This window comes from Bufo gargarizans, chromosome 3 (assembly GCF_014858855.1).
Source record: "Bufo gargarizans isolate SCDJY-AF-19 chromosome 3, ASM1485885v1, whole genome shotgun sequence".
In the NCBI taxonomy this organism is placed as follows: Eukaryota; Metazoa; Chordata; class Amphibia; order Anura; family Bufonidae; genus Bufo; species Bufo gargarizans.
This window is the reverse complement of record NC_058082.1, coordinates 95,541,697-95,569,656: the sequence shown is the minus strand read 5'-3', so window position 1 is coordinate 95,569,656 and position 27,960 is coordinate 95,541,697. Positions and strand designations below refer to the sequence as shown.

The following is a 27,960-nucleotide window of genomic DNA, read 5'->3' as shown; positions in this document are numbered from 1 at the left end:
CACTCCGTATTGCTTCCGTGGGGTTCCGTGCCTCTGTTCCGCACCACACCTTCCGGATTGCAGACCCGTTCAAGTGAATGGGTCCTCATCCGTAATACGGTGAGCAAGCGGCCCCGGTACCCGCAGTTTGCGGGCCGCAATACGGGCACGGCCGTGTGCATAAGGCCTTATACCTATGGAACCAGCGATGGTACAGCTTGCATGCCATGCAAAGTTCCAAAGTGATGCTGTATCTCTTTGCACACAGGGCTGCCATTTACTACATGGATTTGGTATGAATGTGATGCTATAAGAACAATATTGTCTATCAGACATCGATTTCCGTGTCACTCTGGTGTTGGTTCGTCCAAAGCCCATTATAACTGGGAGGAGATTTGAGGAGTCCCTGCAGAATACTGACTGTCGACTTCTAGCAGCATTGTGCAGAGTGCCATGTAATACAGCCCATATTTCATAGCGACTTACTATAGGACATATCGGCTATTTCATCCCCTGCGCGCCGTCCTTTCCGCTCGCCATTCAGAAGTGATTTCTGTAATAAAACGATGCATCCTCTTTTTCCGTTCTCACTTGGGAGCATCTGGAGATGGTCTTCTCCTCCATAATGATCTAATTGTACTCCTCGCGGGGCGGCTCCTGATCAGTTAGCGTGTCATCACCTCGCTGACAGAAGGCAGGGAATCTGTTTTATAGTCCCACTCAGTCCTTGTGCAATTGGTATAAACAGGACGCCGGGGAGCTGCCTGCAGTGCTCACATTCTTCACGGATGGTGTAAGCTTGGAATATGCTTCTGGTTTTGCAAGAACGTGAAGATTAGCTACATGTTTGTACTTCAGCGTGATGGGTATCCTGCCCTAATGATCGGTATTTAAAGGTGCATCTATATATTCAGTGTAAGGGAATACAAAGACGAAGGCTGGTGTCTCTACTAGACCTTTAATTCACTGACTTTATAATCGTCATCTTTCTTGATTTGTCTCTTTTAGTAGGTAAATTTATTCCTCGTGAAATAACAATTCGGGAGAATTTTTTCTTAGAACTATGAATTGTGCCATTCCTCTGTTATTCCCCCTAGAAACGTATGACTAAATTGACAACTGGGACTTAACCATTCCACCATAAACACGGTCTAATGTCGGCACTGATTGGACCAAAGACTGTGTATGGAGTAGGGATGAGCGAATCTATTCCTCTAATCAGTTAGAGTTCTTCTTCTGTGAGGGGCTGTCCTCGCAGGTCAGGAAGTGTCCAGCTGCTGTTTGACTGACGGGGCGGGATATGGTGCCTGGCCATGACGGTCTGACGGCTGACGAAGCCTATAGAGGTGAAACATGCGTCAAGGTGTTCAGCGTGTGGGGCTGTGTCAGTCTCTATTACCATGTCGCAGGGTACGTGTACTGGGTGTACTGCCTGGTGGGGTTGTTTTGTTGGGTATTGATCCACTATATTTATGGCGCTCATTCAGATGGCTGTATGCTGTCCACAAAAATGCGAATCAGTTTTTTTGTGGACAGTTCAGCATTTTTGCGGACCCGTAGACTTAAATGGGGCCACGTCTAATTTTCACTGACAAGTATAGGACATGTTTTATTTGTTTTGTGGAGCCATAGAACGGAAGAAAAGGGCCGCATAGAAGTGATTGGATCCGCATCTAATCCGCAAAAAAACTCCTCCACATTTTTGCAGACAGCATAATACGGCCGTCTGAATGAGCCCTAAATGTACTAGGTTACAGTTGATATCTGTATTAGATAAGTTTTTTTCTCCCCATAGTGACGTGTATATAGGAAATTGGAGTAGATATTAATTATTAACTGGATATGTTATAATTGGTATTATCCAGCTTGCTTATCAATTTGATGGGGTGTATTTTATCCCCTTCTATTCAGGTTGTGTATTCACTTGATGTAGGCCCCGCTATTTCTCTGTATTAGCTCTTGTCTTCTAGTCAGCTCTCCTTTGTGTATGTTTTTTTAATCATGCATTTAATAAATTACAATTGGTATTCTAATCTTTGGGAGTTTATTATTTTTTATTTTTTATTTCTCAGTTGAACATGAAATAAAGCTACTTTGAGGTAGTTAGTTCTGTTCCCCACAGAGGCTCAGCTCCTGGGGTGTTGTCAACTATATACAGATTTCAGATCTCCCCTGAAGGAAATGTAAAGTGGCACGCCGCTGAGCACCATCGGGCACCCAAATCATCTGCGGTCGGACCCGGTTTTGAGCCCGTACTGTAAGACTGGTACATGTTCCTCTGGCCATTAGACTGGTACATGTTCCTCTGCTCCACCTATTAGACTGGTACATGTTCCTCTGCTCCACCTATTAGACTGGTACGTGTTCCTCTGCTCCACCTATTAGACTGGTACGTGTTCCTCTGCTCCACCTATTAGACTGGTACGTGTTCCTCTGCTCCACCTATTAGACTGGTACGTGTTCCTCTGCTCCACCTATTAGACTGGTACGTGTTCCTCTGCTCCACCTATTAGACTGGTACATGTTCCTCTGCTCCACCTATTAGACTGGTACGTGTTCCTCTGCTCCACCTATTAGACTGGTACGTGTTCCTCTGCTCCACCTATTAGACTGGTACGTGTTCCTCTGCTCCACCTATTAGACTGGTACGTGTTCCTCTGCTCCACCTATTAGACTGGTACGTGTTCCTCTGCTCCACCTATTAGACTGGTACGTGTTCCTCTGCTCCACCTATTAGACTGGTACGTGTTCCTCTGCTCCACCTATTAGACTGGTACGTGTTCCTCTGCTCCACCTATTAGACTGGTACGTGTTCCTCTGCTCCACCTATTAGACTGGTACGTGTTCCTCTGCTCCACCTATTAGACTGGTACGTGTTCCTCTGCTCCACCTATTAGACTGGTACGTGTTCCTCTGCTCCACCTATTAGACTGGTACGTGTTTCTCTGACTATTAGAGGCTCTGATTAGTTTGGTTTTCTTCTTGCTTTAAACAGGTGTATTGTGATTTTTTGCTCTTGGACTTAGTTGTGCCTTGCAGCCTTTTGTTAATTAAGGGCCTACCCCTTTTAAAGGGACTCTGTCACCAGTTTCTAACCCCCCCCCCCCTTTTAAAACTATTGTTCTCTCCATGGTGCCCTTGTCATTACAAAGCTGTTGTTATAAGATAAATCCGCCGTGTAGTTTTGATAAAAATCGCTTTTATCTAACCTGTCAATCTTCAGAAACGCCCTGGGCACCTTATCCAGAAGGTCTGAATCTGCCGCTCTCCGCCGCCGCCGTTGGTGCCCAGCTCCTCCCATGATCCTTTCAGCGCCACCTCGATGTAATGAAATCCGCCTCCGGCTCTCCTCAGTGCCCCCTCCTCCTTTTCAAAGATCCCGCGCGTGCGCACAGGCCTGTGCCTGATGCGCCCGTGCGGACTTTTAGATTCTGCCTCGTTGAGCGAAGTGCGCATGCGCGCGAACGCGCGCACGAACATGCGCGAACGCGCGCTTCGCTCAACGAGGCAGAATCTAAAAGTCCGCACGGGCGCATCAGGCACAGGCCTGTGCGCACGCGCGGGATCTTTGAAAAGGAGGAGGGGGCACTGAGGAGAGCCGGAGGCGGATTTCATTACATCGAGGTGGCGCTGAAAGGATCATGGGAGGAGCTGGGCACCAACGGCGGCGGCGGAGAGCGGCAGATTCAGACCTTCAGAAACGCCCTGGGCACCTTATCCAGAAGATTGACAGGTTAGATAAAAGCGATTTTTATCAAAACTACACGGCGGATTTATCTTATAACAACAGCTTTGTAATGACAAGGGCACCATGGAGAGAACAATAGTTTTAAAAGGGGGGGTTAGAAACTGGTGACAGAGTCCCTTTAAGGCTTATTTCACACGAGCGCTACAAAATGAATCCGGATCTGTTCAGGGAAATAATGGTTTTGCTCACAAGTTTAATCAGTTTTATCTACAATTGTATTTAGTGTTTGATTTTTCTGCATGGGGGCAATCAGTTTTTCATGGCCTGAAGAATAACAATCTACGCCTTCCACCAACCATCAGTGTAAAATGCATTTCATCCAGATCCCCTCCATTTTTCACACAAGCCCCATTCAATTCTATGAAGAATGCATACAGCTATACACCGCTCTATGCATACAGCGGTACACAGATCAGATGCCTACGTTAATGGGGTCCGTTGGGTGCTGGCATTGGCCATTTTGTTATAGATCTGGCACTTTGCCATGGTTTATGTTTAGAGCGCAGGTGTGAAGATCGCTTTAGGCTGAACTTAGAGAGTTTTTCTCAGTAGACTTTGCAGAATCTATGGGAAACTAAACTTGTGTGGACAGATCCTGACTTTTTTCAGATTGTAAAGTTTGGTTTTTAAAGGAGTATTCTGGTTAAAGTCCTATGTTATCCACAGGCTAGGGGATAACTATTAGATCAGTGGGGGTCCTGTCAGATTGCTCGTTGAGCATGCACACCGCAGCTCCAGTCATCACTGCCTGGAAATATACGAGCGCTTGTATTGAATGCAGTGGAAATGCGCATGTTCAGCCTACTGCTCCATTCAGTTTTGGGGTACAGGGCCCCTTTCTCATGATCGATGGGGGGTCCCAATGGTCATATCCTAGTTATGCCTGGTCCTGTGGATAGGGGATAACTTTATCTCACTGGAATCCCCCTTTAACACCTTAAATCTTTTCTTTCCCAGGGTGATAAGTGATGTCTGGCAGGCCCCTTATCTCCTCTCTTACTGCTTATCAGAGATCCTATTAGTTTAGGGAAGTTGTGAGATGTAGCTGTCGGCTGCACCAGCTTTGACCCCATGCATATGGCCAGCTTTAGTGGAAATAATCAGTTATTGGTAGCTGGACATTTTTGAGGATTCCTAGAAGATATCATTTTGTTTTTGTTTTTTTATCTTCAAATGGGACATAAGAAAATCTCATCAGTTTCTGAAGAATTCCCGTTGGCAGGGAATCTTCCCTAAAGATTTCATATATTGCATTAGTGATGCAGCATTGCGTTAGTTTCTCTTCCTTTGCAGTGATAGTAAATGAGTAAATCGTGAGATAAGGCACATAACCACAGAGCGGTACAGCAGAGGTGAAGAACAGAGGCGTTTTGTATGTTCATAATCTCAGTGTTGCGGAAGGAAGTACATGTGTCATGTGAAGTTACTTTCGAGCACTTCCTCAAACAAGCCTTCTGCAGTGACTTCTTGTGGAGGAACGTGCCTAGAATTATGAACCGAGAGGTGGTAAAGAAGACAGAGAGAGGTCAGTCTCAGATACCTGATATCTATCGAGAACAACTTCTGCAGTGCACGTTATTCACAGGTATTTAGTTGCCTCAGTCAGACTGGTTCATATCAGGGGAAGCGGTAAATATAGTATATAGCGAAACGTCTTTCAGACCAATTCAAAATTGCATAGAATAGGGTCTTCTCAAAGAATACGGCTATGGTATCTGGGAAGAGCTGTCATGGAAAATTTGGCCTGGATAAGGAGGTTGACCTTCTCAAAGACGTAGTCTTTTAGAGAAGCTTCACTGTATGTACGGAAAAAATATTTTGTCTCTCTTAGTGGATGTATAGGCTTCAATCCTTTATTGATGCGTGTACACGCATGGACAGGTATCCAATAAAATCCGTTTCGACCTGAGGAGATCTTAATCACAGCATGTTCACCATTGATTAAATGGGTTGTCCACTTTTATTATATTGTTGACCTAGCCTCAGGACAGTTCATCAATATCAGATCGGCGGGGGGCCGTGAACAGGACCGAACTGTTCCATTGAAGTGAATGGGGACAGGGCAGCTGTAATTACACCTGCTCGCTGCTGCAAGGTCGACGGCAAGCAGGTAAACAGAGAAGAGAACACAGCACTCATATGAGCGCCATGGTCTCTTCAGACAGTTGATCGGCAGTCGGCCTGCCGCTAGTCTGAAATTGATGACCTATCCTGAGGACAACAAGATTTTTATGGGGCTGTACACACGAGCGCTACTGCACATTACTCACCGCTGCCGCCAGTCCGTTCTCTCTATTCTTTCGCTTCATTAGTTCCTATACAGAGAGCTGATCTTATCAGCTATGTTATCAGCTGTGTGTAGGAACGTAATTCATGACAGCCAGAGCTGTGAGGAGAGCTGAGACAGCTCTTTAGCTCCCTGCTTTGAACTAAGGCTACTTTCACACTCGCGTCTGGTGTGGATCCGTCATGGATCTGCACAAACGCATCCGTTTAGATAATGCATCCGTTCAGAACAGATCCTTTTGTATTAGGCTACTTTCACACTAGCGTTCGGGTGTCCGCTTGTGAGTTCCGTTTGAAGGGGCTCACAAGCGGACCCGAACGCATCCGTCCAGCCCTAATGCATTCTGAGTGGACGCGGATCCGCTCAGAATGCATCAGTCTGGCGGCGTTCAGCCTCCGCTCCGCTCAGCAGGCGGACACCTGAACGCTGCTTGCAGCGTTCGGGTGTCCGCCTGGCCGTGCGGAGGCGTGCGGATCCGTCCAGACTTACAATGTAAGTCAATGGGGACGGATCCGTTTGAAGATGACACACTATGGCTCAATCTTCAAACGGATCCGTCCCCCATTGACTTTCAATGTAAAAGTCTGGACGGATCCGTTCAGGCTACTTTCACACTTAGAATTTTTTTTGCAATATAATGCAGACGGATCCGTTCTGAACGGAGCCACCGTCTGCATTATATGAGCGGATCCGTTCAGAACAGATCCGCTCTGAACGCTAGTGTGAAAGTAGCCTTATCTTTAACATAGCCAAACCGGATCCGTCTTGAACACCATTGAAAGTGTTCTATTGTGCCATATTGTGTCAGTGGCTCAGTTTCGTCAGACGGACACCAAAATGCTGCAGGCAGTGTTTTGGTGTCCGTCTCCAAAGCGGGATGGAGGCTGAACGGAGGCAAGCTGATGCATTCTGAGCAGATCCTTATCCATTCAGAATGCATTTAGGGCAAAACTGATCCGTTTTGAACCGTTTGTGAGATCCCTGAACGGATCTCACAAACGGAAACCAAAACGCCAGTGTGAAAGTAGCCTAACCTGTCCAGCTGTGAGTTAGGATGGGTTTGAGTTTTTTGTGTGTATATTTAGTAGTTTTATTTTATTAGTTCCCAGAGGACCCTTTTCACAGCCCATATGTGAATATTCTACTTCTACAAAAACACATGGCTGGTTTTCTGGATATAATTTTTTGAAGTCACTCCATGTAGTCTCCCTCCTGTCCTGGCTCTTTGACCTCCTCTTTCTTTGGACTTTTCGCACAGCAAACAGCCTCGCTTGACTTTCTCAGTCAGACCATTCACTGGACCAGAAAGAGAAGGGGAAGAATGAATCTATTAGAGCAAGGATGCCCAACCTGTGGCCCTCCAGCTGTTGCAAAACTCCCAGCATGCCTGGACAGCCTACAGCTATCAGTCTACAGCAGGGCATTGTGGGAGTTGTAGTTTTACAACAGCTGGAGGGCCGCAGGTTGGGCATCCCTGACCTAGAGCATCACACATTACACTGATAAGTGCAATAATCTTCTGGTAACATCTTTATCTAGGCTTGTCAAGAGAATAATAGAACTGTCATACAGTCACCGTAATTCTACTAATCTACTAGTTTACTAATGGTTAACACCTTTCTCTTCACGACCTTAGGTGTATTTTATGCGCTCCACCAGTGATACTGAGCGTGTGCATGCCGCATCTAAGTGCAGTCCCATTGACTTCAATGGGTCCGTGGTCTGCAGGTTGCGGCAAACTATAGGACACATTCTATTCTTCTCAGAGCGGCAGCACACAGAAATTTCTTAAATTTTTTTTTCTATGAATAAGGAGTTTAAAAAAAATACCCCTATCTAACGAAAGCGTCCCTTTAATGGGGAAATGTACATTTACTTAGGATACTTGGTAGAGCGCCTCCCTATAGAGGGCTATGTGTTAGATGTGGAATAGCACGTGCTGTGGGATCCTCATCTTTAGGCCTCATGCACACAACAGTATTTTTTTGCGGTCCGCAAAAAGGGGTTCCGTGATCTGTGTCCGTTTTTGTTTCCGTGTGTCCTCCTTTGGTTTTTTTTTGGGAGGATCTCCAGACATGAAGGAAAGTAAAAAAAAAATCTAAGTCAAGTTTGCCATGCAAATGATGGGAAAAAAACGGACGTGGACGCGGATGACAATCTTGTGTGCCTCCGTGTTTTTTTCACGGACCCATTGACTTGAATGGGTCCGCGAACCGTTGTCCGTGAAAAAAATAGGACAGGTCATATTTTTTTCACGGACTGGAAACACGGATCACGGACGCGGATGACAAACGGTGCGTTAGCCGAGTTTTCCACGGACCCATTAAAAGTCACGGACATGGGACACAACAACGGTCGTGTGCATGAGGCCTTATACAGTATTATCTGTTCATCAATGTCTCTGCATTTACCAGTACATACAGCGAGGTAACTGGGGATGTGAAGCTATTTCCAGTATTCATCTATTATTAATGAAGGCCTGAGGCTCTATAATAAGGTACTGATTAATTAAGCATGATGCCGCAGAACACGTATGATAGATGTGAGCTCGGTGTCTAAAGATGCATTTCCAGTTGGCGTCGGTTTTGTCAGCCTGTAGTATTGTCGTTTTTTTTGTTTCGCTGTATATAGTTGCAGAGAAGGCATGCCAATGGGAATAGTCTCTCTGACTACTTGGATATTTTGATTAAGGGGGTTGTCAGAGTTAATAAAAAAAAAATTCCAGTGCTACTAAATGTTATAGTATTCATCTTCTGCTCGCCTGTTGCTCCCCCCTGCCAATTTCAGCGCCACAGCTTTGGTCATCCTCCTGGTGTTGATGTACAAGTCCGGAGCGCTGACACACGGGTACGTGACCGGTGTAGCCAGTCACTTGGCTCAGCAGTCTCGTATACCACTGAGGTCAGTGGTTGGCTGCAGACTTGTTTATGTGGCTGCTGCAGCCCTGAACACGGAATCGGAAGGGGGAACAGGGATGTGTAGACACATAGGGGATCAGTTATTATCCTGAAATACACCTATAATATGCATATTACAGGCACAGATTGCGGGGCAACAGTTAGTTGCGCTGCAATCTGCGACTTTTCCTAGCTCACGACAGGTCAAAAAAAGTGGCGGGGAGGAGGACAGGCCCGTCTAATTCATCATTTTCTGTGCTTCTTTTAGGCATAGAAAATGGTTTAAATGTAAGGCTACTTTCACACTACCGTTTTTGCTGGATCCGGCAGGGTCCAGTAAAAACGCTTCCATTACTGATAATACAACATGAACGGATCCGGTTGTATTATCTTTAACATTGCCCAGACGGATCCGGCATTACCCCCATTGAAAGTTAATGGGGGACGGATCAATTTTCGATTGTGGCAAAGAAAACTGATCCGTCCCCATTGACTTGCATTTGGGGTCATACCGTCTTGCTTCGCTTCCCAGGACGAAAAGCAAAATACAACATGTTGCGGTTTGATCTCCGGTCTGGGAACGCAACTAAACTGAACGGAATGTATTTTGGAGCGTTCCGTTCTGTTCAGTTTTCTCCCCATTGACAATAAATGGGGACAAAACGGAAGCGGTTTTTTTTCCAGTATTGAGCCCCTATGACAGAACTCAATGACGGAAAACGTTAACGCTAGTGTAAAAGTACCCTAAGACAGCAAGGTAGCTGTCCTACATTTGGACTGGAGCTGGACATGCCGAAGTTATGTAGAGGCCCGCACCTTCATAGCTTCGGCAGATATAGGGGTTATTAAGACCGGTGTTTTATAAATGACCCCCATAGTTGTCCTCACTTTCTGCTTGATCCTGACCATCTGAACCAGTGGCGGGGTTCAGCACTCTTTTTGACTTGGGGTACTTTCACACTAGCATTTTTGTTTGCCGGTATTAAGTTCGATCCTAGGGGCTCAATACTGGAAAAAAACTCATCAGTTTTATCCTAATGCAGTCTGGAGAGCAATCCGTTCAGGATGCATCAGTTCAGTTCCTCTTACGTTTTTTTTGGACAGGGAAAATACCGCACCATGCTGCAGTTTTCTCTCCGGGCAAAAATCCTGATCACTTGCTGGAATGCCGGCTCCGGCATTAATTTCCATTGAAATGCATTAATGCCAGATCCGGCCCCAAGTGTTTCGGCAAAGCGAATCCGTTCTTTCTGTCCGCGCATGCGCAGACCATTTAATCTGTGAAAATAAAATAAAATACCGGATCCGTTTTTCAGGATGACAACCGGAAAGACTGATCCGGTATTGCAATGCATTTGTGAGACTGATCCGCATCCAGATCCGTCTGACAAATGCATCTGTTTGCGTCCAGATTGCCGGATCCAGCAGGCATATCCGGCGACGGAACTGCCTGCCGGAATCCTCTGCCGCTAGTGTGAAAGTACCCTAAGTGCAGAACGGACACAGCAGGGACTCTCCTGCTCCAGCCTCTTGTCACATAAGTGAGGAGGAGAGGGACATAAGCCCAGTTCCTGGAGCAAAGACAGCAGATTTCTTATATCTGTATGTTTCTCAATTTTAACTGTAATAATAGACAAAATAGGAACAAGGAAAGGGAGCTGATAAAGACAGAAACCTGGATTTTTATTTTTATTTTTTTTATTGTGCATTTTATGTGTTTAGTGATCCTTTAGAAATCTTACATGAGCAGCATTTGTTAAAGGAGTTGTCCCACTATCAGGTTCTAGAAATAAGATTGGTGGGGATCTGACATCTGGCCCCCTCACACTTGCTGAGAACAAGTGGACCTTAGTTCCTATTCTTGGCAGGAGAGCTGGACAAACGTGCTGTCCATCCCCATAGCGTTAAATGGTTTCAGGGCCCTGCTGAAAATTGTTATTTCTAAAGAGGCAAAGACGTCATTTGCACTTTATTGGGTAATTTTGTGCTGCAAGCATGACCACTAGCTCAACTTTTCCTAAAGGAAACAAATTATATAGAAACAATTGTCTTGATATTCGTGTTATCTAATCCTTCTTCAATTAACTTTGGGGAATATTCATACAATCTAAACACTATGTGAGCATGAGTGAAATATGTCAAGTTTACACACAGCTCTTTATACATTTGCTGCAGTCGCAGTGAGTGGAGGACGCTCGCTTGCTGCCATCCTTCGCTCACTGCGCCTATTACTAAAATGGACGGCACAGGTGCGGGATTTGCGGGGCACAGAGGAGACCGAGGATGGAGCCTCTAGGTGCTGCACCTAAAGGCTCATTTGCATATTATAAAGTCATTATTTAGCGCGAACGACGGCAGGCAGGGAGGTATAAGTCGCTAATGTCAGCCAGCTACATAACGATTTTTCTGATGGCAAAAATCCTTTAAGTGAGTTTCTGCGGTAAATTTCAGTTCGTTTGAACCCAACCTTTTTTTTTTTTTTTTTTTTTTTTTTTTTTTTTTTTTTGTTTAAAGTTGCCAGATTGGTGGACTATCACATAAAGTTGCAAATATTGCTGCACAAAAAAAATGAGTCTTTTTAATGCCAGAAATCTGGCCCCATTACTGAATATCCCTTTGTCCATGTTTCCTCACCACATTTGCTAGTTGTGGTTCTGTCCCCGTTACCACCTTCTAATACATGGTATATTGTATCATTACAGCGGTTGATCCAGCCCTGCAGAAAGACCATCGAAACCAAACAAGTGGATCACCTGCTGGCCCTGCACAGTCATCCTCCAAATATCATAGAGCCAGATCCGGAGGTGCTAGAGATGAACGGTATCGCTCAGGTAAGAAGTCCTTGTCTGTTCAGTGTACGAGCATTGACTGGAACAGGAGCCTTTATTTCTAAACTGCTCCAAATTTAAAGGGATTGCCCCACAAAAACATTTGAACCCAGTACCCGGATCTGAATACTTTTGTAATTGAATGTTATTAAAAATTTTGCATAGCCACTGAGTTATTCAAATAAATGTATCTGCTGTTTGTTTCCTTCTTTTTGTCCTGCTCATTGAGATGGTCGCACATGCTTAGTTTCATCCTTCAACTGCCCCCTGAGCTGTGATAGGGAGAGCATGGGCACGCCCCCTGAGCTGTGATAGGGAGAGCATGGACACGCCCCCTGAGCAGTGATAGGGAGAGCATGGGCACGCCCCCTGAGCTGTGATGGGGAGAGCATGGGCACGCCCCCTGAGCTACAGCAGAAAAGACACTTGAGCTGCCAGCTTGATATAAATCTAGCAGAGCAATGAATGGGGAGATCTCTGGATCCATGTGAGGTGCAGGGCTGGTTCTAGATTTGTTAGAGATTGTCATGTACTATATAATATTTCATTTTTTACATTAGTCATGGGATAACCCTTTTAAACTATTCCTAGCCTGAGTGGATCTGTCTGGGTCAGAAATGTCCCTTCCTCATTCACATCTGCCTTGTATTAGTACCACAATGTGTTGCCAGTATCATTTGTCCTTTTTCCATCCTTTGGGCAGTAGGCCCTGGTGGGACCACCATTGCCCTCGCTGGTTATAGTGCACTCATTGCAGAGTGCAAGGTAGTTTGGATAGAATTCATATGTACGGGTTGTTTCACATGTAGTGCCAGGTTTACTACAGTGGCTGATGATAAACCTGGCACACCTTTTAGTTTGTCTAGTCCAGAGATCAGCAACCCTTCACACTTCAGCTGCTGTGAAACTACAACTCCCAGCATGCAAACATGTTCGGCTGTTCTCACAACTCCCACAGAAGTGAATGGAGCATTCTGGGAGTGGTAGTTTCAGAGCATCTGTAATTCCGGAGGTTGCTGATCCCTGGTCTAGTCTAACTGTACACCACTTATTAGTTGGCTTACGTTATGCCACAATTGTACACCAGAATTTTGTTTTTTATTTATTTATTTTTTAACATTTTTATTTTTGCCAAATCTTAAACCACACCCTTTTCTGACAAACCCCACCTATTTTACTGTTGAGCCGCGTGCTTTCGTCTTTGCAGGAGGAAAATGGCTCTAAAAGTGTTTATAGCACTTAGAGGACCTTTCACCTCTCCTGACATGTCTGTATTAATAGCTTCATGCATTCCCCATGTGATAACCATTCTGGAACATCTGTTCTTATGGCTCCTATATTATTTCTGCCAGAAGTTATGAATGAATTGCTAGCAGTCTGTACTAAGGGTACAGACAGGTGGTAACTAATTGGGGGGTGTCCCTGCACAGTCTCACTCTATCCAATCAGTGCTGCCATTGTCAGGCCCCTCTGTACCCTTACTGCAGACTGCTAGCAATTCATTCATAACTTCCAGCAGAAATATTAAAGGAAAGGCATAACATAGAGTCATAAGAACAGATGCTCCAGAATTGTTATTACATGGGGAATGCATGAAGCTATCTAAACAGGCATGTCAGGAGCGGTGACAGGTCTTCTTTAATAAAAAGATTGCACCACAATTCTGGTGCATTTTAGTGGATCGCCTTCAGTGTTTTTCCGAAAAAAGCTGCTTTTTCCTGGCATTTTTACATAGTAAAGGTATAGGATGAAAAAAAGTCCATCCAGTTTGGCTGGGTATCCTGCAAGTTGATCCAGAGGAAGGCAAAAAAAAAACTGAGGTAGAAGCCATTTTTCCTGATTTAAGGGGAAAAATTCCTTCCCGACTCCAATCAGACAAGAATTACTTCCTGGATCAACGACCCCTCTCTAGTAGCTATAGCCTGTAATATTATTACACTCCAGAAATACATCCAGGCCCCTCTTGAATCCCTTTATTGTACTCACCATCACCACCTCCTCAGGCAGAGAGTTCCATAGTCTCACTGCTCTTACCGCAAAGAATCCTCTTCTATGTTTGTGTACAAACCTCTGCTACTGCTACTTCTCTGCCCAAGCCTCCAACCTATCCAGATCCATCTGTAGCAGTATACTGTCTTCTGTGTAATGTGTTCGGCCAAACGTCGCCTACATTGTAGATTTGTATCAGAATCCTCACTTTAGCTGCAGAATTCTTTAGCTTTTTTTTTTTTTTTTTTTTTTTTTAAGGTTTTCTGCATTGCAAATGGTGAAATCCATGGTGGAAATCCACATGCAAAAATTGACATATTGCAGATTTTAAATCCAAACTGCACATCAAGTCATCTTTAGATTTTGCTGCTGACATTTTTCGCAGTATGACGATGCGACTTTTCAAAATCTCATCCAGTTTGACCACTGCCGTATGTGCCGCGGTTTTTCCACACACTGTACTGCTTTGAGAAATCTGCAGCTTATACGCCACACGAAGCTATACCATGAAAGAAACCTAAAGAGATCGGCTCATAACTAAACATGTTGCAAACTCAGGTCAACATTCAGTTGCCCTGCCACTGGGGGGCAGTGTTTTGATCCCTTCCTTGAGTTGTCTTTGACCTAGGTTTTTCTTTCGGATAATGCACCATTTGAATTAGCTCATTATTTCAAATGCTAAAATAAGGACTAGTTGATGTGTGCACTTTACATTTTTCTTTTTTTCACTTAATTATGTTCTTTTTTTAATTTTACTTTGTTTTTATTTCGTGCTGGTTTTGTGGTTCTACCATTATGTAACCGTGTCTGCTCGCCTGATGAAAGCTCTGAAAATGCCATCTTATTTTACAAGACTACTTTTCAGTTTTTCATAATTTAGTATAAAATGCATTAACTTTTACTTTTTACCACTACTTTAATTTCATAAAACCTAAAAGATTTTTCGTCCCGCTATCAGTTTCATGGGAATTATGTATCGCTGTAACCTGATGTGATGTGCTGATGTGTTTGCCACCATGAAATAAGGAGCAACAATTAGGCTATGTTCACTTGATGGTTTTAAATGGAATCTAACACCACTGTAGACCCTTTTTACTGTTTGCATGGCCCCATAACCCTGCTATAGCCATGCGTACATATACCGTTCTGTCCAAGTCTAAGTTCTCTAACCCCCAACAACATGTGTTAGGCCCCGATCACAGTTGCGTTTGGAATTCGGTATCCTGGCTTCCAGCGCTCCCCTGGATACGATCGTGTACTGCCAGATCCCCATTGACTGTAATGGGGCAGAGATCTGGCCCTCTCCAGAATATATGCTGGGAATCGGACAGACAAAAACCATTGCATTCAGTGGTTTTTGTCTGGTCGAATCCCACATATTTGTTGGGGAGTGGCCGGATATCATTACAGTCAATTAGGATCCGGCAGTACACAGTCATATCCGGCAATGCCAGATATTATGAGCTCCGGTAGCATGATCCTCAGCTGGATCAATATACTAATTAGGTTGAAAGGAACCCAAGGGGCTGTACTTTTCCTTGTGGAGCCCAGCGCTGCTCCTCCCCACTCCTTCTAAAAGCAGCAGCGAAGTCGTCATGCTGCCGGCCCAGATGTCACGCAGTCCCACATTCACCTTTCTGTGTGGGCCCGCATGGTCTATAATTTAGCTGGCTGCAGATCCATTAACTATACTGCGCATGTGCCAGCAGCCAGCGCAAGATTTTAGCTGGCAGCAAGATTACGTCGCTGCTTCTAGGTTGAGGAAAGAAGCCGCACAAAGGCTCATTTCAACCTAAGTAGAATATAGATTAAAACATGTTTTATGGGGTTTGGAGAACATGGATTTGGGTATAAAGGTACATTTACAATGGCTATAGCAGAGCTATAGGGACATGCAAACGCTAAGAGGGTCTACAGTGGTGACAAGTTCCCCTTAAATCCAGGATTTCAAGGCTGACCTTCAGATTTCTGCAGCAGACTTGAACTTTGAAAGGATTAGGCTACATTCACATGACTGTGGTGTTTTGCGGTTCCGCAATTTGCGGACCTCACATGCCACCGCGATCATCATTTTTACGAGGCCGCGGAAGGTAGCCTTAGGCTCATTAGTATTCAGTGGGACTTGCGGTCTGCCTGAAATAATTGACAGGCCACTTTCATCTACATCAGATTTTTGGTGCCGCCATGAAAAGCTCACAGCGCGTGTACACAGGGTTATGGATTTGACATGGATTCTGATGCAGGACACACCATGAAATCTGTGTAAAAATTCTGTCATGTGAACTTAACCTTAAAATGTCTTTGCTAGTTGTGGCCCACAAGATGAAATACAAATGTCCATCATGCTTATGGCCTGTGTTGTCACTTTACCTTCTAGATATCCATACAGAAGCAGTCCAGGCTGCGTTGGCAAAGCATAAAGAACAGAAGATGGCTTTGCCTATGCCAACCAAAAGGAGGTCAACCTTTGTGCAGTCTCCTGCAGATGCGTGCACTCCTCCAGGTATTAAAACCTCCAAATGATGTTGCCTTAAAATTGCCATATACTCGATATAAGTCCTCTTGCACACAAACGTGTGCACCCCGTTGCCGTATTGCGGACCGCATTTGCGGAGCCGCAGTACACGGGTGCCGTTCTGTGGGCATTCCGCATCACTGATGCGGATCCATCAACTTTAATGGTGCGAAACGGAAGCACTACGGAGTGCCTCCGTGGAGTGTCTCCCTGTACTTCCGTTCTGCAAAAAGATAAAACATGTCCTATCTTTTTGCGGAACGGCCGGATTCCGGACCCATTAAAGTGAATGGGTCCGCGATCCGCTGCGGGCCGCAGCACGAGCACAGGGTGTGCAAGAGGCCTAAGAGTGCGTTTACACTTCTGTATGACGGCTGTGCTCATGTTGCGGACTGCAAACCGCAGATCCGCAAAACATAGGCAGAAGGGCTTCCATGTGCTTCCGGGTCCGTTCATCAGCGCTGCAACAGATAGGGCATGTCCTATCTTTCACCGCTTTCTGCAAATCACAGACCCATTGAAGTCAGTGGGTCTGCACCGCGATGCGGGGTGCACACGGTCGTTGCCCGTGTTTTGTGGATCCGCGGTTTGCAGTCCATAACATTCTCATGGCCGTCACACATTCGCCCACAACTAGTGCCTGTTACTAGTGAACGGTCATGTGGGCAGTGTCCACCACCCAGTGTCAGTGTAACTTTATTTTTTTACATCCTTTACAGTCAGAGCCAAAAGTTTTGAGACTGACACAATTTTTAGTTTTCTCAAAGTTGTCAAATTTGTGACAGTCTCAGAACTTTTGACCGTGATTGTAATTGTGCTTGGTGCACTATTATTTTTTTATTAATTTTTTGATACAACACCAGACATGCCATACTTGTTTGGTTTTAGAAAGATTTAAAGGGTCTTTCCAGAATTTATAACATTAACCTCTTCAGGACCCTGGGATTTTCAATTTTTGGCATTTTCGTTTTTCACTCCCAGAGCTTATTTTTTGCGGGACAAGTGGTACTTTCTAATAGCGCCATTTACAGTTGTAGTAGGAAGCAGAAAAAAATTCCAAATGGGGTAGAATTGGGAAAAAACGCAATTCTGATAACGATTTTTTTTTTTTACACTTTACACTGTGCAGTAAAATTGACCTGTTATCTTCATTCTCCAGGTCAGTACGGTTACAACAATACCACACTTGTATAACTTTTCTTGCGTTTTAATACTGAAATTTATCTTTAAACCTTCTTATTTTTTCGTGGGACGATCTGTTCTTTTCAGTGATATCAATTTGAAGTGTGCGCGACTTTTTGATCACTATTTATATTATAAAAAAATTATTGGGTAGTTGATGTGACAAAAAATGGCAAATTGGCTTGGTTTTTATTTGTTTTTCCTGTTACGCTATTTGCCATATGCCATTAATATTGTTATATTTTAATTGTATGGGCATTTTCGCATACGGCGATACCCATGATGTTTGTTTATTAATTTTTTTAAGTATTTTTATTTATTTTTTAAGGTAAGGGGGGTGATTTGAACTTTTCTTTTTTTATATTTGTAAACTTTTTTTTACTTTTTTTTTTTTTTAAGTCACCTTGGGTGACAATAACTGGCAATCCTTAGATTGCCCATTGTGTTCATTGATGGCTAAATAGCCATCATTGAACACTTCATTTGGAATATAAAAATACACACTTCATTTGGACTATAATATATCTGCAGGATCCTACCGATGGGACCTCCACCGATCACGAGAACGGGGCCCCAATGCCCCTTTCAGGCCCCTTGCTGCTTCCCTAAAATGACCGGAGTGGCTAGTCGCAAATGTGAGCAGCCACTCCATTAATTTCTGTGGGAGTCCTGGAGATAGGTGAACGCTGTACACGGCTATCTCCAGAATTCCCATAGAAATGGGAATTTTAGGCGAGCAGCAAGGGACCTGCAGGAGGTACGGGGTCCCCGTTCTCGTGACCGTTGGGGGTCCCAGCGTTAGGACCCCAACCAATCTGATAGTTATCCCCTATCTTGTGGATAGGGGATAACTTGTACCTACCGGAATACCCCTTTGACATTGATGCGAGTGTTGCTGTGCTTGGTACTGTGGCTCTGCAAGGGCTGATAGGAGTTCAGCTGCAGTACCGGGCACAGTCACACTTGTATGAATGTCACGGATATTGCAGTGAAGAGACCGTAGCACTCCTGTGAGCGCTGTTGTGAAGGATACTGCAGTACTGACACAATGGTGCCCTCGCCCGCATACTGTGTCTGTTACTACGGCTCAGCCCCATCCTGCGTGTGCGTTTTTTTCATGTGAAATATTAAAACCATGCAACAAAAACTCCTATTCCAAAGCTGCTGTGATTCTCTGTAAAACCACATGCGGTCTCACCCCTACGATTGTGTGCAGATACTGCTGAATTGTCTAAGGCCAGCCGTAGGTAACATCATTTAGTTAATGCCATACATAAACTCCATTTAGTCTCCCCTGGATTTGTGTACATCTTGCTATTTATAAGCTTTACAATAACCCAATGTACATTTTCTACCTCCCAGACACGTCATCTGCCTCTGAAGATGAAGGCTCTCTAAGACGACAGGCCGCCCTTTCTGCTGTACTCAATCAAAGTTTACAGAATACGGATTCCTGGATTAATAAGTCTATTCAGGGCTCCTCTACGTCATCTTCAGCATCATCTACATTGTCCCACGGGGATGTTAAGAGCACCAGTGGATCCTTAGCCGATGTCCTTGCCAATACTCACCTAGGTAACATAACTGGATCAGGCCGTCATTCATTTCTGTATTACAGCCTAATAATGCATCATCTCTAAACATCCATCATATATTTATGTGGACTGTGATTTTACAGGTCAGCACTTTGAGAAGTAATTCTAGTGAAGTCATAAAATTATGGTCAGAAAGTGAGAATCTGATGGAGACCACATTTATGTTACCTAATGCTAAGTTTATGCAAAGACTCAGTATTTCTAGTGTTGAGCCTTGCTTTTCAAGACTTCTGCATTTCGGCCTGGCATGCTGGATATCAGCTTCTTGGCCAAATCCTGACTGATGGTGGCACATTCTTGCCTAATCAGTGCTTGGAGTTTCTGTGTTTTTGTTCGTCCAAATTCTTTTTGAGGACTGATGACGGGTTCTCAATGGGTTTAAGATCTGGAGAGTTTCCTGGCCATGGTCTTAGATCTTTTGACCGTGATTGTAATTGTGCTTGGTACACTATTATTTTTTATTAATTTTTTGATACAACACCAGACATGCCATACTTATTTGGTTTTGAAAAGATTTCCAAATGGGTCTGAGCTGCAATAACAAGCACTGCTAGTATACACTGCACAGCATTGTCCTTGGAAAGCTGCTGAGAGCATGCATCACTCACCAGAGCTTCATTGAGCGCAGCTGGTCAGCAGGGATGCTGGGACTTGGACCCCCACTGATGTGATAATGATGACCTATCCTGAGGATAAGTCATCATTATCTTTTCCAGGATAACCCCTTTAAGAGCCGTAGAGAGCACAACCCTAGCTGATCACCCAGGTGTACTTAAGGTATTCCCTGTGAGGAATGAGCCTTTGCAATAGGTTCCAGTTCTCTAGTTCCTGCAATGGTGTGCTAATTACACTTATTTGCCCATGTACCGACTCCTACCTGTTTCCTAGATTTTGACCCTTCTGTCCTGACTTCTGCCTGATCTCTGTAGTGACTCTGAGCTGCCACCCTGACCTCAGATTGTTTACTGGATTGCACGTACGCTGCCTGTTTTGACCACGGCCTGTCCTTGTCTACGGTTTTGCCTGATCTTTTGGTGTCCTACATCAGTGTCCCTTGAACCCCATGGGTCGGCTCTCTGTTGAACAGAGACTAGTCCAAGAAGTAGGGGCCTGGTGGTTCTCCGGCAGCGAAGTCTAGATCCCTGTATAGTGGTTAAAAGGGAAACGCCAGAGGGGCCACTTAGATAAAACCTTCAGTCAAATATGTTCAATTGATACAGTGGGTTCACATCCGCTGTGTTACAGTAAGCCATGCATCTAAAACCCCAATGTGTGCAATTGCTCAGTGTGGGGTTCTGTGAAAAGGATAAGAGACAAAGCTGGACATACTGGCTCAGGGAGCGGTAGAAAAGGAAAAAAGGGCAGGAACTAAGACTGTAAAGAGGAATTTCTCATCTGTGCATAATAAATATTTTCACTCCAAGGTGGAGGCCAGGCGTGGGTTTAATAACTAGCCTCTGTTTTATAAAGGGCAGTCAAATAAATCCTCACCAAATATTTTTGCTTAGTTGAACTGCTCCCAATTTTTTGTCTTTACTTATTTGCAGAAAGTCTGTTGGCTCCTCCTGATGTCACGAGCACCACAAACACAACCACATCCTCGTCATCCTCCTCATCCTTGTCCTCTGTACGCCCAGCAAGTATTGACCTGCCACCCACAGCGCTGGTAAAGGGGGTTCACAAAGCAGCAAGAAGGTCCAGCCTTATGGACACTGCAGACGGTAGGAATGCTGTTTTGCGTTCATGAAGTTTTTGCTGCCAAGGGTTTAGTCCGACTTCAGGAATTTTATGGATTTTAAAAGGAAAACTTGCCCGTTATGTGAAACAAAGTTTTATTCTTCATTCAGACAGGGGAAAAAAAATAAGATTTGTATAAATTAGTCAGTTATTTAAGTTTTACCATTATTCACAATTTTGCTCATAGGCCTCCATTCATATGGTGGAGGCCCAAAGAGTGTCTTTATGGTCTCTGTCGGGCAAGTTTACACCACTGCTGGGACCTGCACCTATATCGGGAACGGAGCCCCGCAAGGTGGTGGCTTGAGGACTCCAGTCTGCCCACCACCAAGCGCGCTCCACATAGAAGTGAATGAGAGCGCACCGCGCATGACCGGCGGCTGCTCCCATTCACTTTCATTTGCTTGACGGAAATGGCCTAGGCCAGCGTTTGGCTATTTTCGGTGGCCCCATAGAAAATGAATAGAGGGCAGCTGCGCATGCGCAGTGCGCCCTCCACTACTTTCGTGGCTCCAATCTCGATATAGACCTGCACCTATATCTTAGCAATATGCCCCCATTGTCTGTGATGAGACAACCCCTTTAACCATAACTTGTAGTAAAAAAAAAAAAATCTCCAGCCTGCTCTAAAATCAGCAGGGTGTGTAATAGTTGCAAAATAGCTGGAGTACCACATTGTGGGAACCAGCATTAATTTGGCATAGTGTGAACAGGGCTGTAGTATTACACATCGAAATGCCAGCTCACAAAGAAATCCTGGAAATTGGCTCCTGATCATTTACCATTTTGCTGTTGCAGGGGTGGCAGTCAGTAGCCGAGTATCTACAAAGATCCAACAGCTCCTGAATACACTGAAGCGACCAAAAAGACCACCGTTAAAAGAATTCTTCGTGGATGATTTTGAAGAGATTGTGGAAGGTATCATCAGTCAGATGTCATAAGTGATTTATGAGCATGGGGTCACGTTCTTTATTGCATCTCTTGCAGTATTTGTATCGGATTCATATTTTTTTTTTAATGGTATTAAAGTTGGATACTGTTCTTCAAAGTGAGTTACTGAAGTGATGGAGTCAAGAACAGTTGCCATAATTTGAGGTCTGAGACAATTTAATGTAATATTTATTGCATATATGTGAATTGCCCGGATTGTGTAGCCTTTAGTCGACACATTACATGTGGGTATCTGTATTATTGTATGTTATTTACATATGTGATATGTTTTTACCACTCAGTTCCTAGGCCGGATCCTAACCAACCAAAACCAGAAGGTCGCCAGATGACCCCTGTGAAAGGAGAGCCGCTGGGAGTGGTGTGTAATTGGCCACCGTCCGTTGAAGCAGCTTTGCAGCGCTGGGGAACAACACAAGCAAAATGTTCATGTCTCACCGCCCTAGATGTGACTGGGAAACCTGTCTATGCACTAACATACGGTAAGATGACCCAGAAACAAAAATGTCTTGTGCTACATGTGTTTCCTGGTGAAAAGCACCACGGGAATGTATATATTTTTCGACTTGAGAGCTTGTGGTGCCTAAAAAAAACCATATCTCCTCATGGAGAGGGCCTTGAACCGTGTGAGGAATCTTATAGGCCAGGCAATGGTCCTCTAGAATTTTGGGAAGAGGGTATGAAGATGAGCTTTTGGCAAGCTCCGACTCTAATGCCACTAGATGTAATGTAGCTATCTTATAAATCAACCTTTTAAACGGGCATAACTCGGACAATAATTAAGCCAGCATCTCATCTGCAGGCAGCTGATTCAGGGTGAAGTCAGTCAAAAAAACTAACAAACACATACTGCAAACATCACCTTCTGTTCTCTCCTCTTAAGGAGAGGAAATTATTCACACTGCCCTACCTACAGACAGCATGTCATACTGACCAGCTTCACCATTACAAAAAGAACCTGTTTTAGTCTGCAGAGTTTCAGAGAAAATATAGTTTGAAAGAGAGCTAGGCAACTATACCCAGCTCGTCTTCGTTGACAAGTCTCTATGGGGCTGGGAGGATCTTTGAGTGGAGCCGTCGGGTACGGATAGTGGTGCAACACAAAACCACATGGCTACTGCAAAATCCAAAATGTCACATCATTTCTATTAGATACTGTACAGCCAAGGAAATCATAAAGTGATTTTGTGCCTTTTTTGCCCAGCAATCTATATATAGTAATACATCTTTATAGCGGTTGGAATAGTGTTTTTTCTGATACAGCACTGTTACCTTCATAGACAGTAGGACTAAATGGCAACACTAATGGCGGGAGCTGGCTTCATGCAGATTTACTTCAATGTATACATTATTTGTTTTTGTGATGTAAAATAATTTTTTGTTATTATAGGGAAATTGTGGACCAGAAGTGTGAGACTGGCTTACACCCTTCTTAACAAATTGGGGACCAAAAATGAGCAGGGACTGAAACCAGGCGATAGGGTAAAGTCACACTTTCCTTTTATATTTGCATGTATTTTATGCTTTATTACATTCAGTTTGATTTTCTATATGTAAATGGCATATATTATGTATATTAGCACCACGTGAGGTTCCCTGTAACGGGGCCTACCAGCTCCATTATGTTGCTTTCCCTCGGAGCAGTGCACAGTAGTAACAGATATACTGATTTCAGCGGTATGTTACCTTAATGTGCATTTGTTTTGGGGAAATGACCTGTTAAATTGCAGAGGCTGGCCAACAAGGAGGCCAGTTGTGATTCACTCCACCACCCTTCAGCTACTGATCTACAGGTCTTGGCCTGTCAGGGGCGAGATAGTAATAACCACAGTAAGCACTGGCTAGGAGTGGTGAGACTCTGAGCGGGTTCACATCAGCGTTGTGAATTCCGTTATTGTTTTTCATTATAACATGGTTATAACGGAATTTATAAGACTGTCGACAGGACTTTCTTTTCCGTCCTGCATAACGGAAACCAGATGGATCCATTATGCATCTAAAGCAGGGAGGGCCAACCTGAGGCTCTCCAGCTGTTGCAAAACTACAACTCCCAGCATGCCCACACTGTCTACAGCTATCAGCCTACAGCAGGGCATAGTGGGAGAAGTAGTTTTACAAAAGCTGGAGAGCCGCGGGTTTGGCCATCCCTGATCTAAAGGTTTCCGTTTTGAATTCATTCTTACAAATTCTGATATTTTCCGTTATAACAATATTATAATGGGAAACAATAACGGATTCTCTCAGTCTCTTCAGGAAAAAACTGATGGTTTTGCACGCAAGTTGTCAGTCTCGTCTGCGATTGAGTTCAGTGTTTTAGATTTTTCCACGCTGGTGCAATCAGTTCTTCATGCGTTTTTCAAGGGCGAGAAAAAAACCTAATGGATAACAATCTACATCTCCTAACCATCAGTGAAAAACGCGTTGCATCCGGATGCCTTCTGTTTTTCACTGAAGCCCCATTCACTTCTATGGAGCCAGGGCTGCAAGAAAAACACAGTCCGCATCCGTTGCTTCGTTCCGTGGCCCTGCAAAAAAATAAATAAACTTGTCCTATTCTTGTGCGTTTTGCAGACAAGAAAAGGCAGTTATATCAATGGCTGTCCGCGCCGTTCCGCAAATTGCGGAACGCACATGGACACCATCCGTGTTTTGCGGACCGCAAAACACACAGCGGTCGTGTGCATGTAGCCTATAGAACATGCGATTTTTCCTGAACGCAGAAATTATGAATTTAATGTCCAGATGCTATGCGTTTGCTTCACGCATCGCACCCGGACGGAAAACTCGCTTGCATGAAAGAGGCCTTAGGGAATAAACAGCCTCAGTTTCCTATTATTCCACCCACCCCCTAGCAGTGCTTTTTGTGGTAATTCCCATCTCAGCCAAGAAAGTCTGCAAGGGGAATTGGCGGCTGCCCGATTTTTTTTTCTTGATGATAGGCGGTATGTCAGTGTAAAACCGACACGTATAAGACACAGAGGTCAAATGTGTAAGTACAGAAATACAATGTTAAAAAAGATTTCCTTTTATTTTCCTTACACATTACTTCATTATGTAAAAAAAAATTTATACAAAGCAATAAAATAATAAAAATATAAACTCCAAACAAAATTCCTTGTTTGATGAAATCCAACTTATCACCCTATTGTCATAAACCGTAACCTTTAATAGTCAAATACTTCATAAATTGAATTCATTAAAAACAGGAGCTTCTGAACTAATCCATGGTAGTGAGAAAGGCCAATGTTACTTCACAAGGTCTTATATACATTAGCCCCAGGGTTCCCTAGCTGAAGGGTGCCCCTGTGTGAGTTCTTAAATACACCTGGGGATAGGTCGGGGATCTCGCTGGATTTCACATCCCAATTACCTGTGTACTGCTCTAGTGCCTCATAGGAGGAGGAGGAATGGGAGGGAGAGCCATAGGACTGAGAGGGTATGCTGGGGAGTATGCTCTATATCCTGATGCTCGGCAGTTGACTGCTACAGTTATGTTGCCCAGCTTAATTGCAGGCTAATAGTATATATCACTCTCTTGGATAAATAGCAAGTCCCATTATTCCAAGCATTTTGCCGTTCATTCGATATTCTATAATTCATGTACTCAACATACTGCCTCTACTCTTACTGCCCTGGTACTCTTGGTCGGCCACTTCAAGGGGCTATGCTGTACTGCATTTGTATAACTACTCAAGTCTTGCACAACATATCCGCTAGGTTCTAAAAATCAGCTACTTCATAGGGCTGTGCTGGTTGGAGTCTGGCTAAGGAGCAGATCATACATCACACACACTCTCAGATCCTCTATTGTAAATATCAGTCACTTCAAGGGGCTGTCCATATTCCCACTGTGACCCAGTTCCAGTCCTTGCTGTTAAAACTTCAGCTAGGAAACGCTAGGGGTACTGTATATAAGACCGTGTGATGTAACATTGGCCTTCCCCACACGCTCCTGACTACCACATATTAGTTCTTTAATCCCATATTGGTCAGTGTCCAGAAGCTTGTGCTTTTAATTAATTCAGCTCCATTCAATGAAGTCTTTGACTATTAAAGGTTAAGGTTATGACAATGGGGTGACAAGTTGTATTTCCTCTCCCAGACAGGCAATGTTGTTTGACATATTTGTATAACCTAGTCACCCCATGGGGTCACAGAAAAATCGAAAATAACAAAGAACAGCGTATAATTTGTATAGCCTCATCCATAACAACATGATCAGACTATTTATCACTGTTAGAAAAAAAAATCTGATGCCGTCTTTTGTTAGTTCCATCTTCCAATAAGTAAGACGGAATAAAAAGTGTTCAAAAAGTTGCATCTGCCCCAAAATGTTACCACTGCAAACAGCAAGCCCTCACATAGCTCTGTCAGTGGAAAAGTAAAAATGTTCTTGGAGTTTAGCAAGACAGAAAAAATTTCATAAAAGGTCAAAAAAAAAAAAAAAAAAAAAAAAAAAAAAGCAGAATAATGGTCGGTTTAGGCCTCATAACTGTCGGGACCATTATTGGGAACGAATGTTACTATGAATGTTCGTTCCTGATAATAGGCCCTTGTAAGGGTGCTGTCAGTCACCTGATGAATGAGCAAAATGCTTGTTTATTGGGTGAAATGATCTTTCATGCAGCACAATAAATTATGGTTTCTGGGCATCAGTTTGTTCCCAGAAAGAATGATCCTGTATGAGGGTAGGCGATAGTAGTAGCCATCTCACATCCTCACACAGCAAAGGTGATGGCTGCATGTAACTGTAGCCCTTCACTGACAAGCAGGCAGTTATCGGGAAGGAACAGTCCCTTCCCGATAATTGCCTTCTCTGTTGACGCAGAGTAAATGCAGCATTACTGTTTTTTTTGTTTTTTTTTAGACCTACTTAAATATAACAATTCAGGAGTATTTTTATCGTTGTTACTTGTGTATTTATGCGTTCCCATTACATGTGGTTTTATGGTGTTTTATGTTTTCTTTGTGTCTGTCTTCTTGTCTTATCACTGCTGGCATGTAAACACATTGGATGAGTATCTTCTTTTTACCAAATCTTTTTAGAGAGGCACATCTGTCTATATCAGTTTTATGCATTAATACTTGCCCATTTTATGTGAATACCCCTTTTATACACCTAAAACACAATTTGTATTCAGTTTTTTTCCCACTCCTTAAAGGGTGATTCCAGCCTGAAACATTTATTGCCTATCCAGGCAGAACAGGAGACCTTAGACTCCTGCCCCGTCCCCAGCTGCTAGATCACAGCTAGAAGGAGAAAGAATAACTGGTTGAGCATGCTCCCTGGTGCTTCATTCGATGTCTGGGGCACTGATAGAAAAAGCCAAGCACTGGGGGGAAATGTTGGGGGTCCCATCAGTTGAACCCTTATTGATCTAACATATCTCACCTATCCAGTTGATGAGTGATGAATACTTCAGCCTAGAATGTCCCTTTAAGGAGGCCATTTTGTAATGCACCCTCAACATTCTTATACCTCTAATTTAAAGGTTGTGTTAATTGTTATTACCAGCATCATTTTCATTTGTCTTGTCCATTTATATGTACCTATGTGGAGTTTTTGTACCCTCCACCTCCATATAGATATATTGATTGTCATTGTTTTCCAATAGTATTGGACCATTGTAATGTCAATTTAAAATTATAAATCAATTCTGATCTTTGAATGTATGTTTTAATCCTCTGATGGTTCTGTGACATAATTCAAGGTATCTTTACACATAATTAGTCTCCATGTGTTTTGTAGAAATTATGGTTATCTCTCCAAATTTTTGGTGTTCATCTCTAGAACCTGTGTTCATTTTTGACATTCTGCCTAAATATAGAAGGGGAGATTTATCAAAACTGGTGTAAAGCAGAACTGGCTTATTTGCCCATAGCAAACAAAAGAGCTTTGAAAATGAAAGGTGAAATCTGATTGGTTGCTGTGGGCAAATGAGCCAGTTTTCCTTTACAACAATTTTGATATCCCCCAGAGACTTTAGGCCATTAAATATGATATTAATGGATACGCCAGTAAATTGTACGTCCAAATATATATTCCACACATGAAAACCTTCTGGAGTCAATCAACTGTATGGCTATGGACACCCTTCCTGGCCTACTTTATCTGGGCCACTTTGTTTAGACCTGGAGAAGGATTAGCTGTCGGCCAAACAAGCATTCAGCCAACAGCTATATAAGGTTCAAGGCCGCCTCAAATGCAATCATGGTTGGCCTTGTTCTTTGTCAAAATAATTACTTCCTCTTAGG

General features: G+C 43.7%; 1 protein-coding gene across 3 annotated transcripts in view; it reads left to right on the top strand.

Annotated features, from left to right (window-relative positions):
- Window positions 1–27,960, top strand: part of DIP2B (disco interacting protein 2 homolog B) — a 201,394-nt gene that overhangs the window by 112,115 nt on the left and 61,319 nt on the right. Inside the window, exons 1-8 of one of the 3 annotated variants that reach the window (XM_044287748.1) lie at window positions 5,196–5,252; window positions 11,614–11,742; window positions 16,106–16,231; window positions 18,788–19,000; window positions 20,568–20,741; window positions 21,556–21,675; window positions 21,990–22,187; window positions 23,096–23,187. In XM_044287748.1, the coding sequence (XP_044143683.1) occupies window positions 5,219–5,252; window positions 11,614–11,742; window positions 16,106–16,231; window positions 18,788–19,000; window positions 20,568–20,741; window positions 21,556–21,675; window positions 21,990–22,187; window positions 23,096–23,187 (1,086 nt within the window). In that variant the 5' untranslated portion in view covers window positions 5,196–5,218. Of the gene's footprint in view, window positions 1–5,195; window positions 5,313–11,613; window positions 11,743–16,105; window positions 16,232–18,787; window positions 19,001–20,567; window positions 20,742–21,555; window positions 21,676–21,989; window positions 22,188–23,095; window positions 23,188–27,960 lie in introns of those variants that run through there. The other 2 variants (XM_044287747.1, XM_044287746.1) reach the window with 2 other exon arrangements.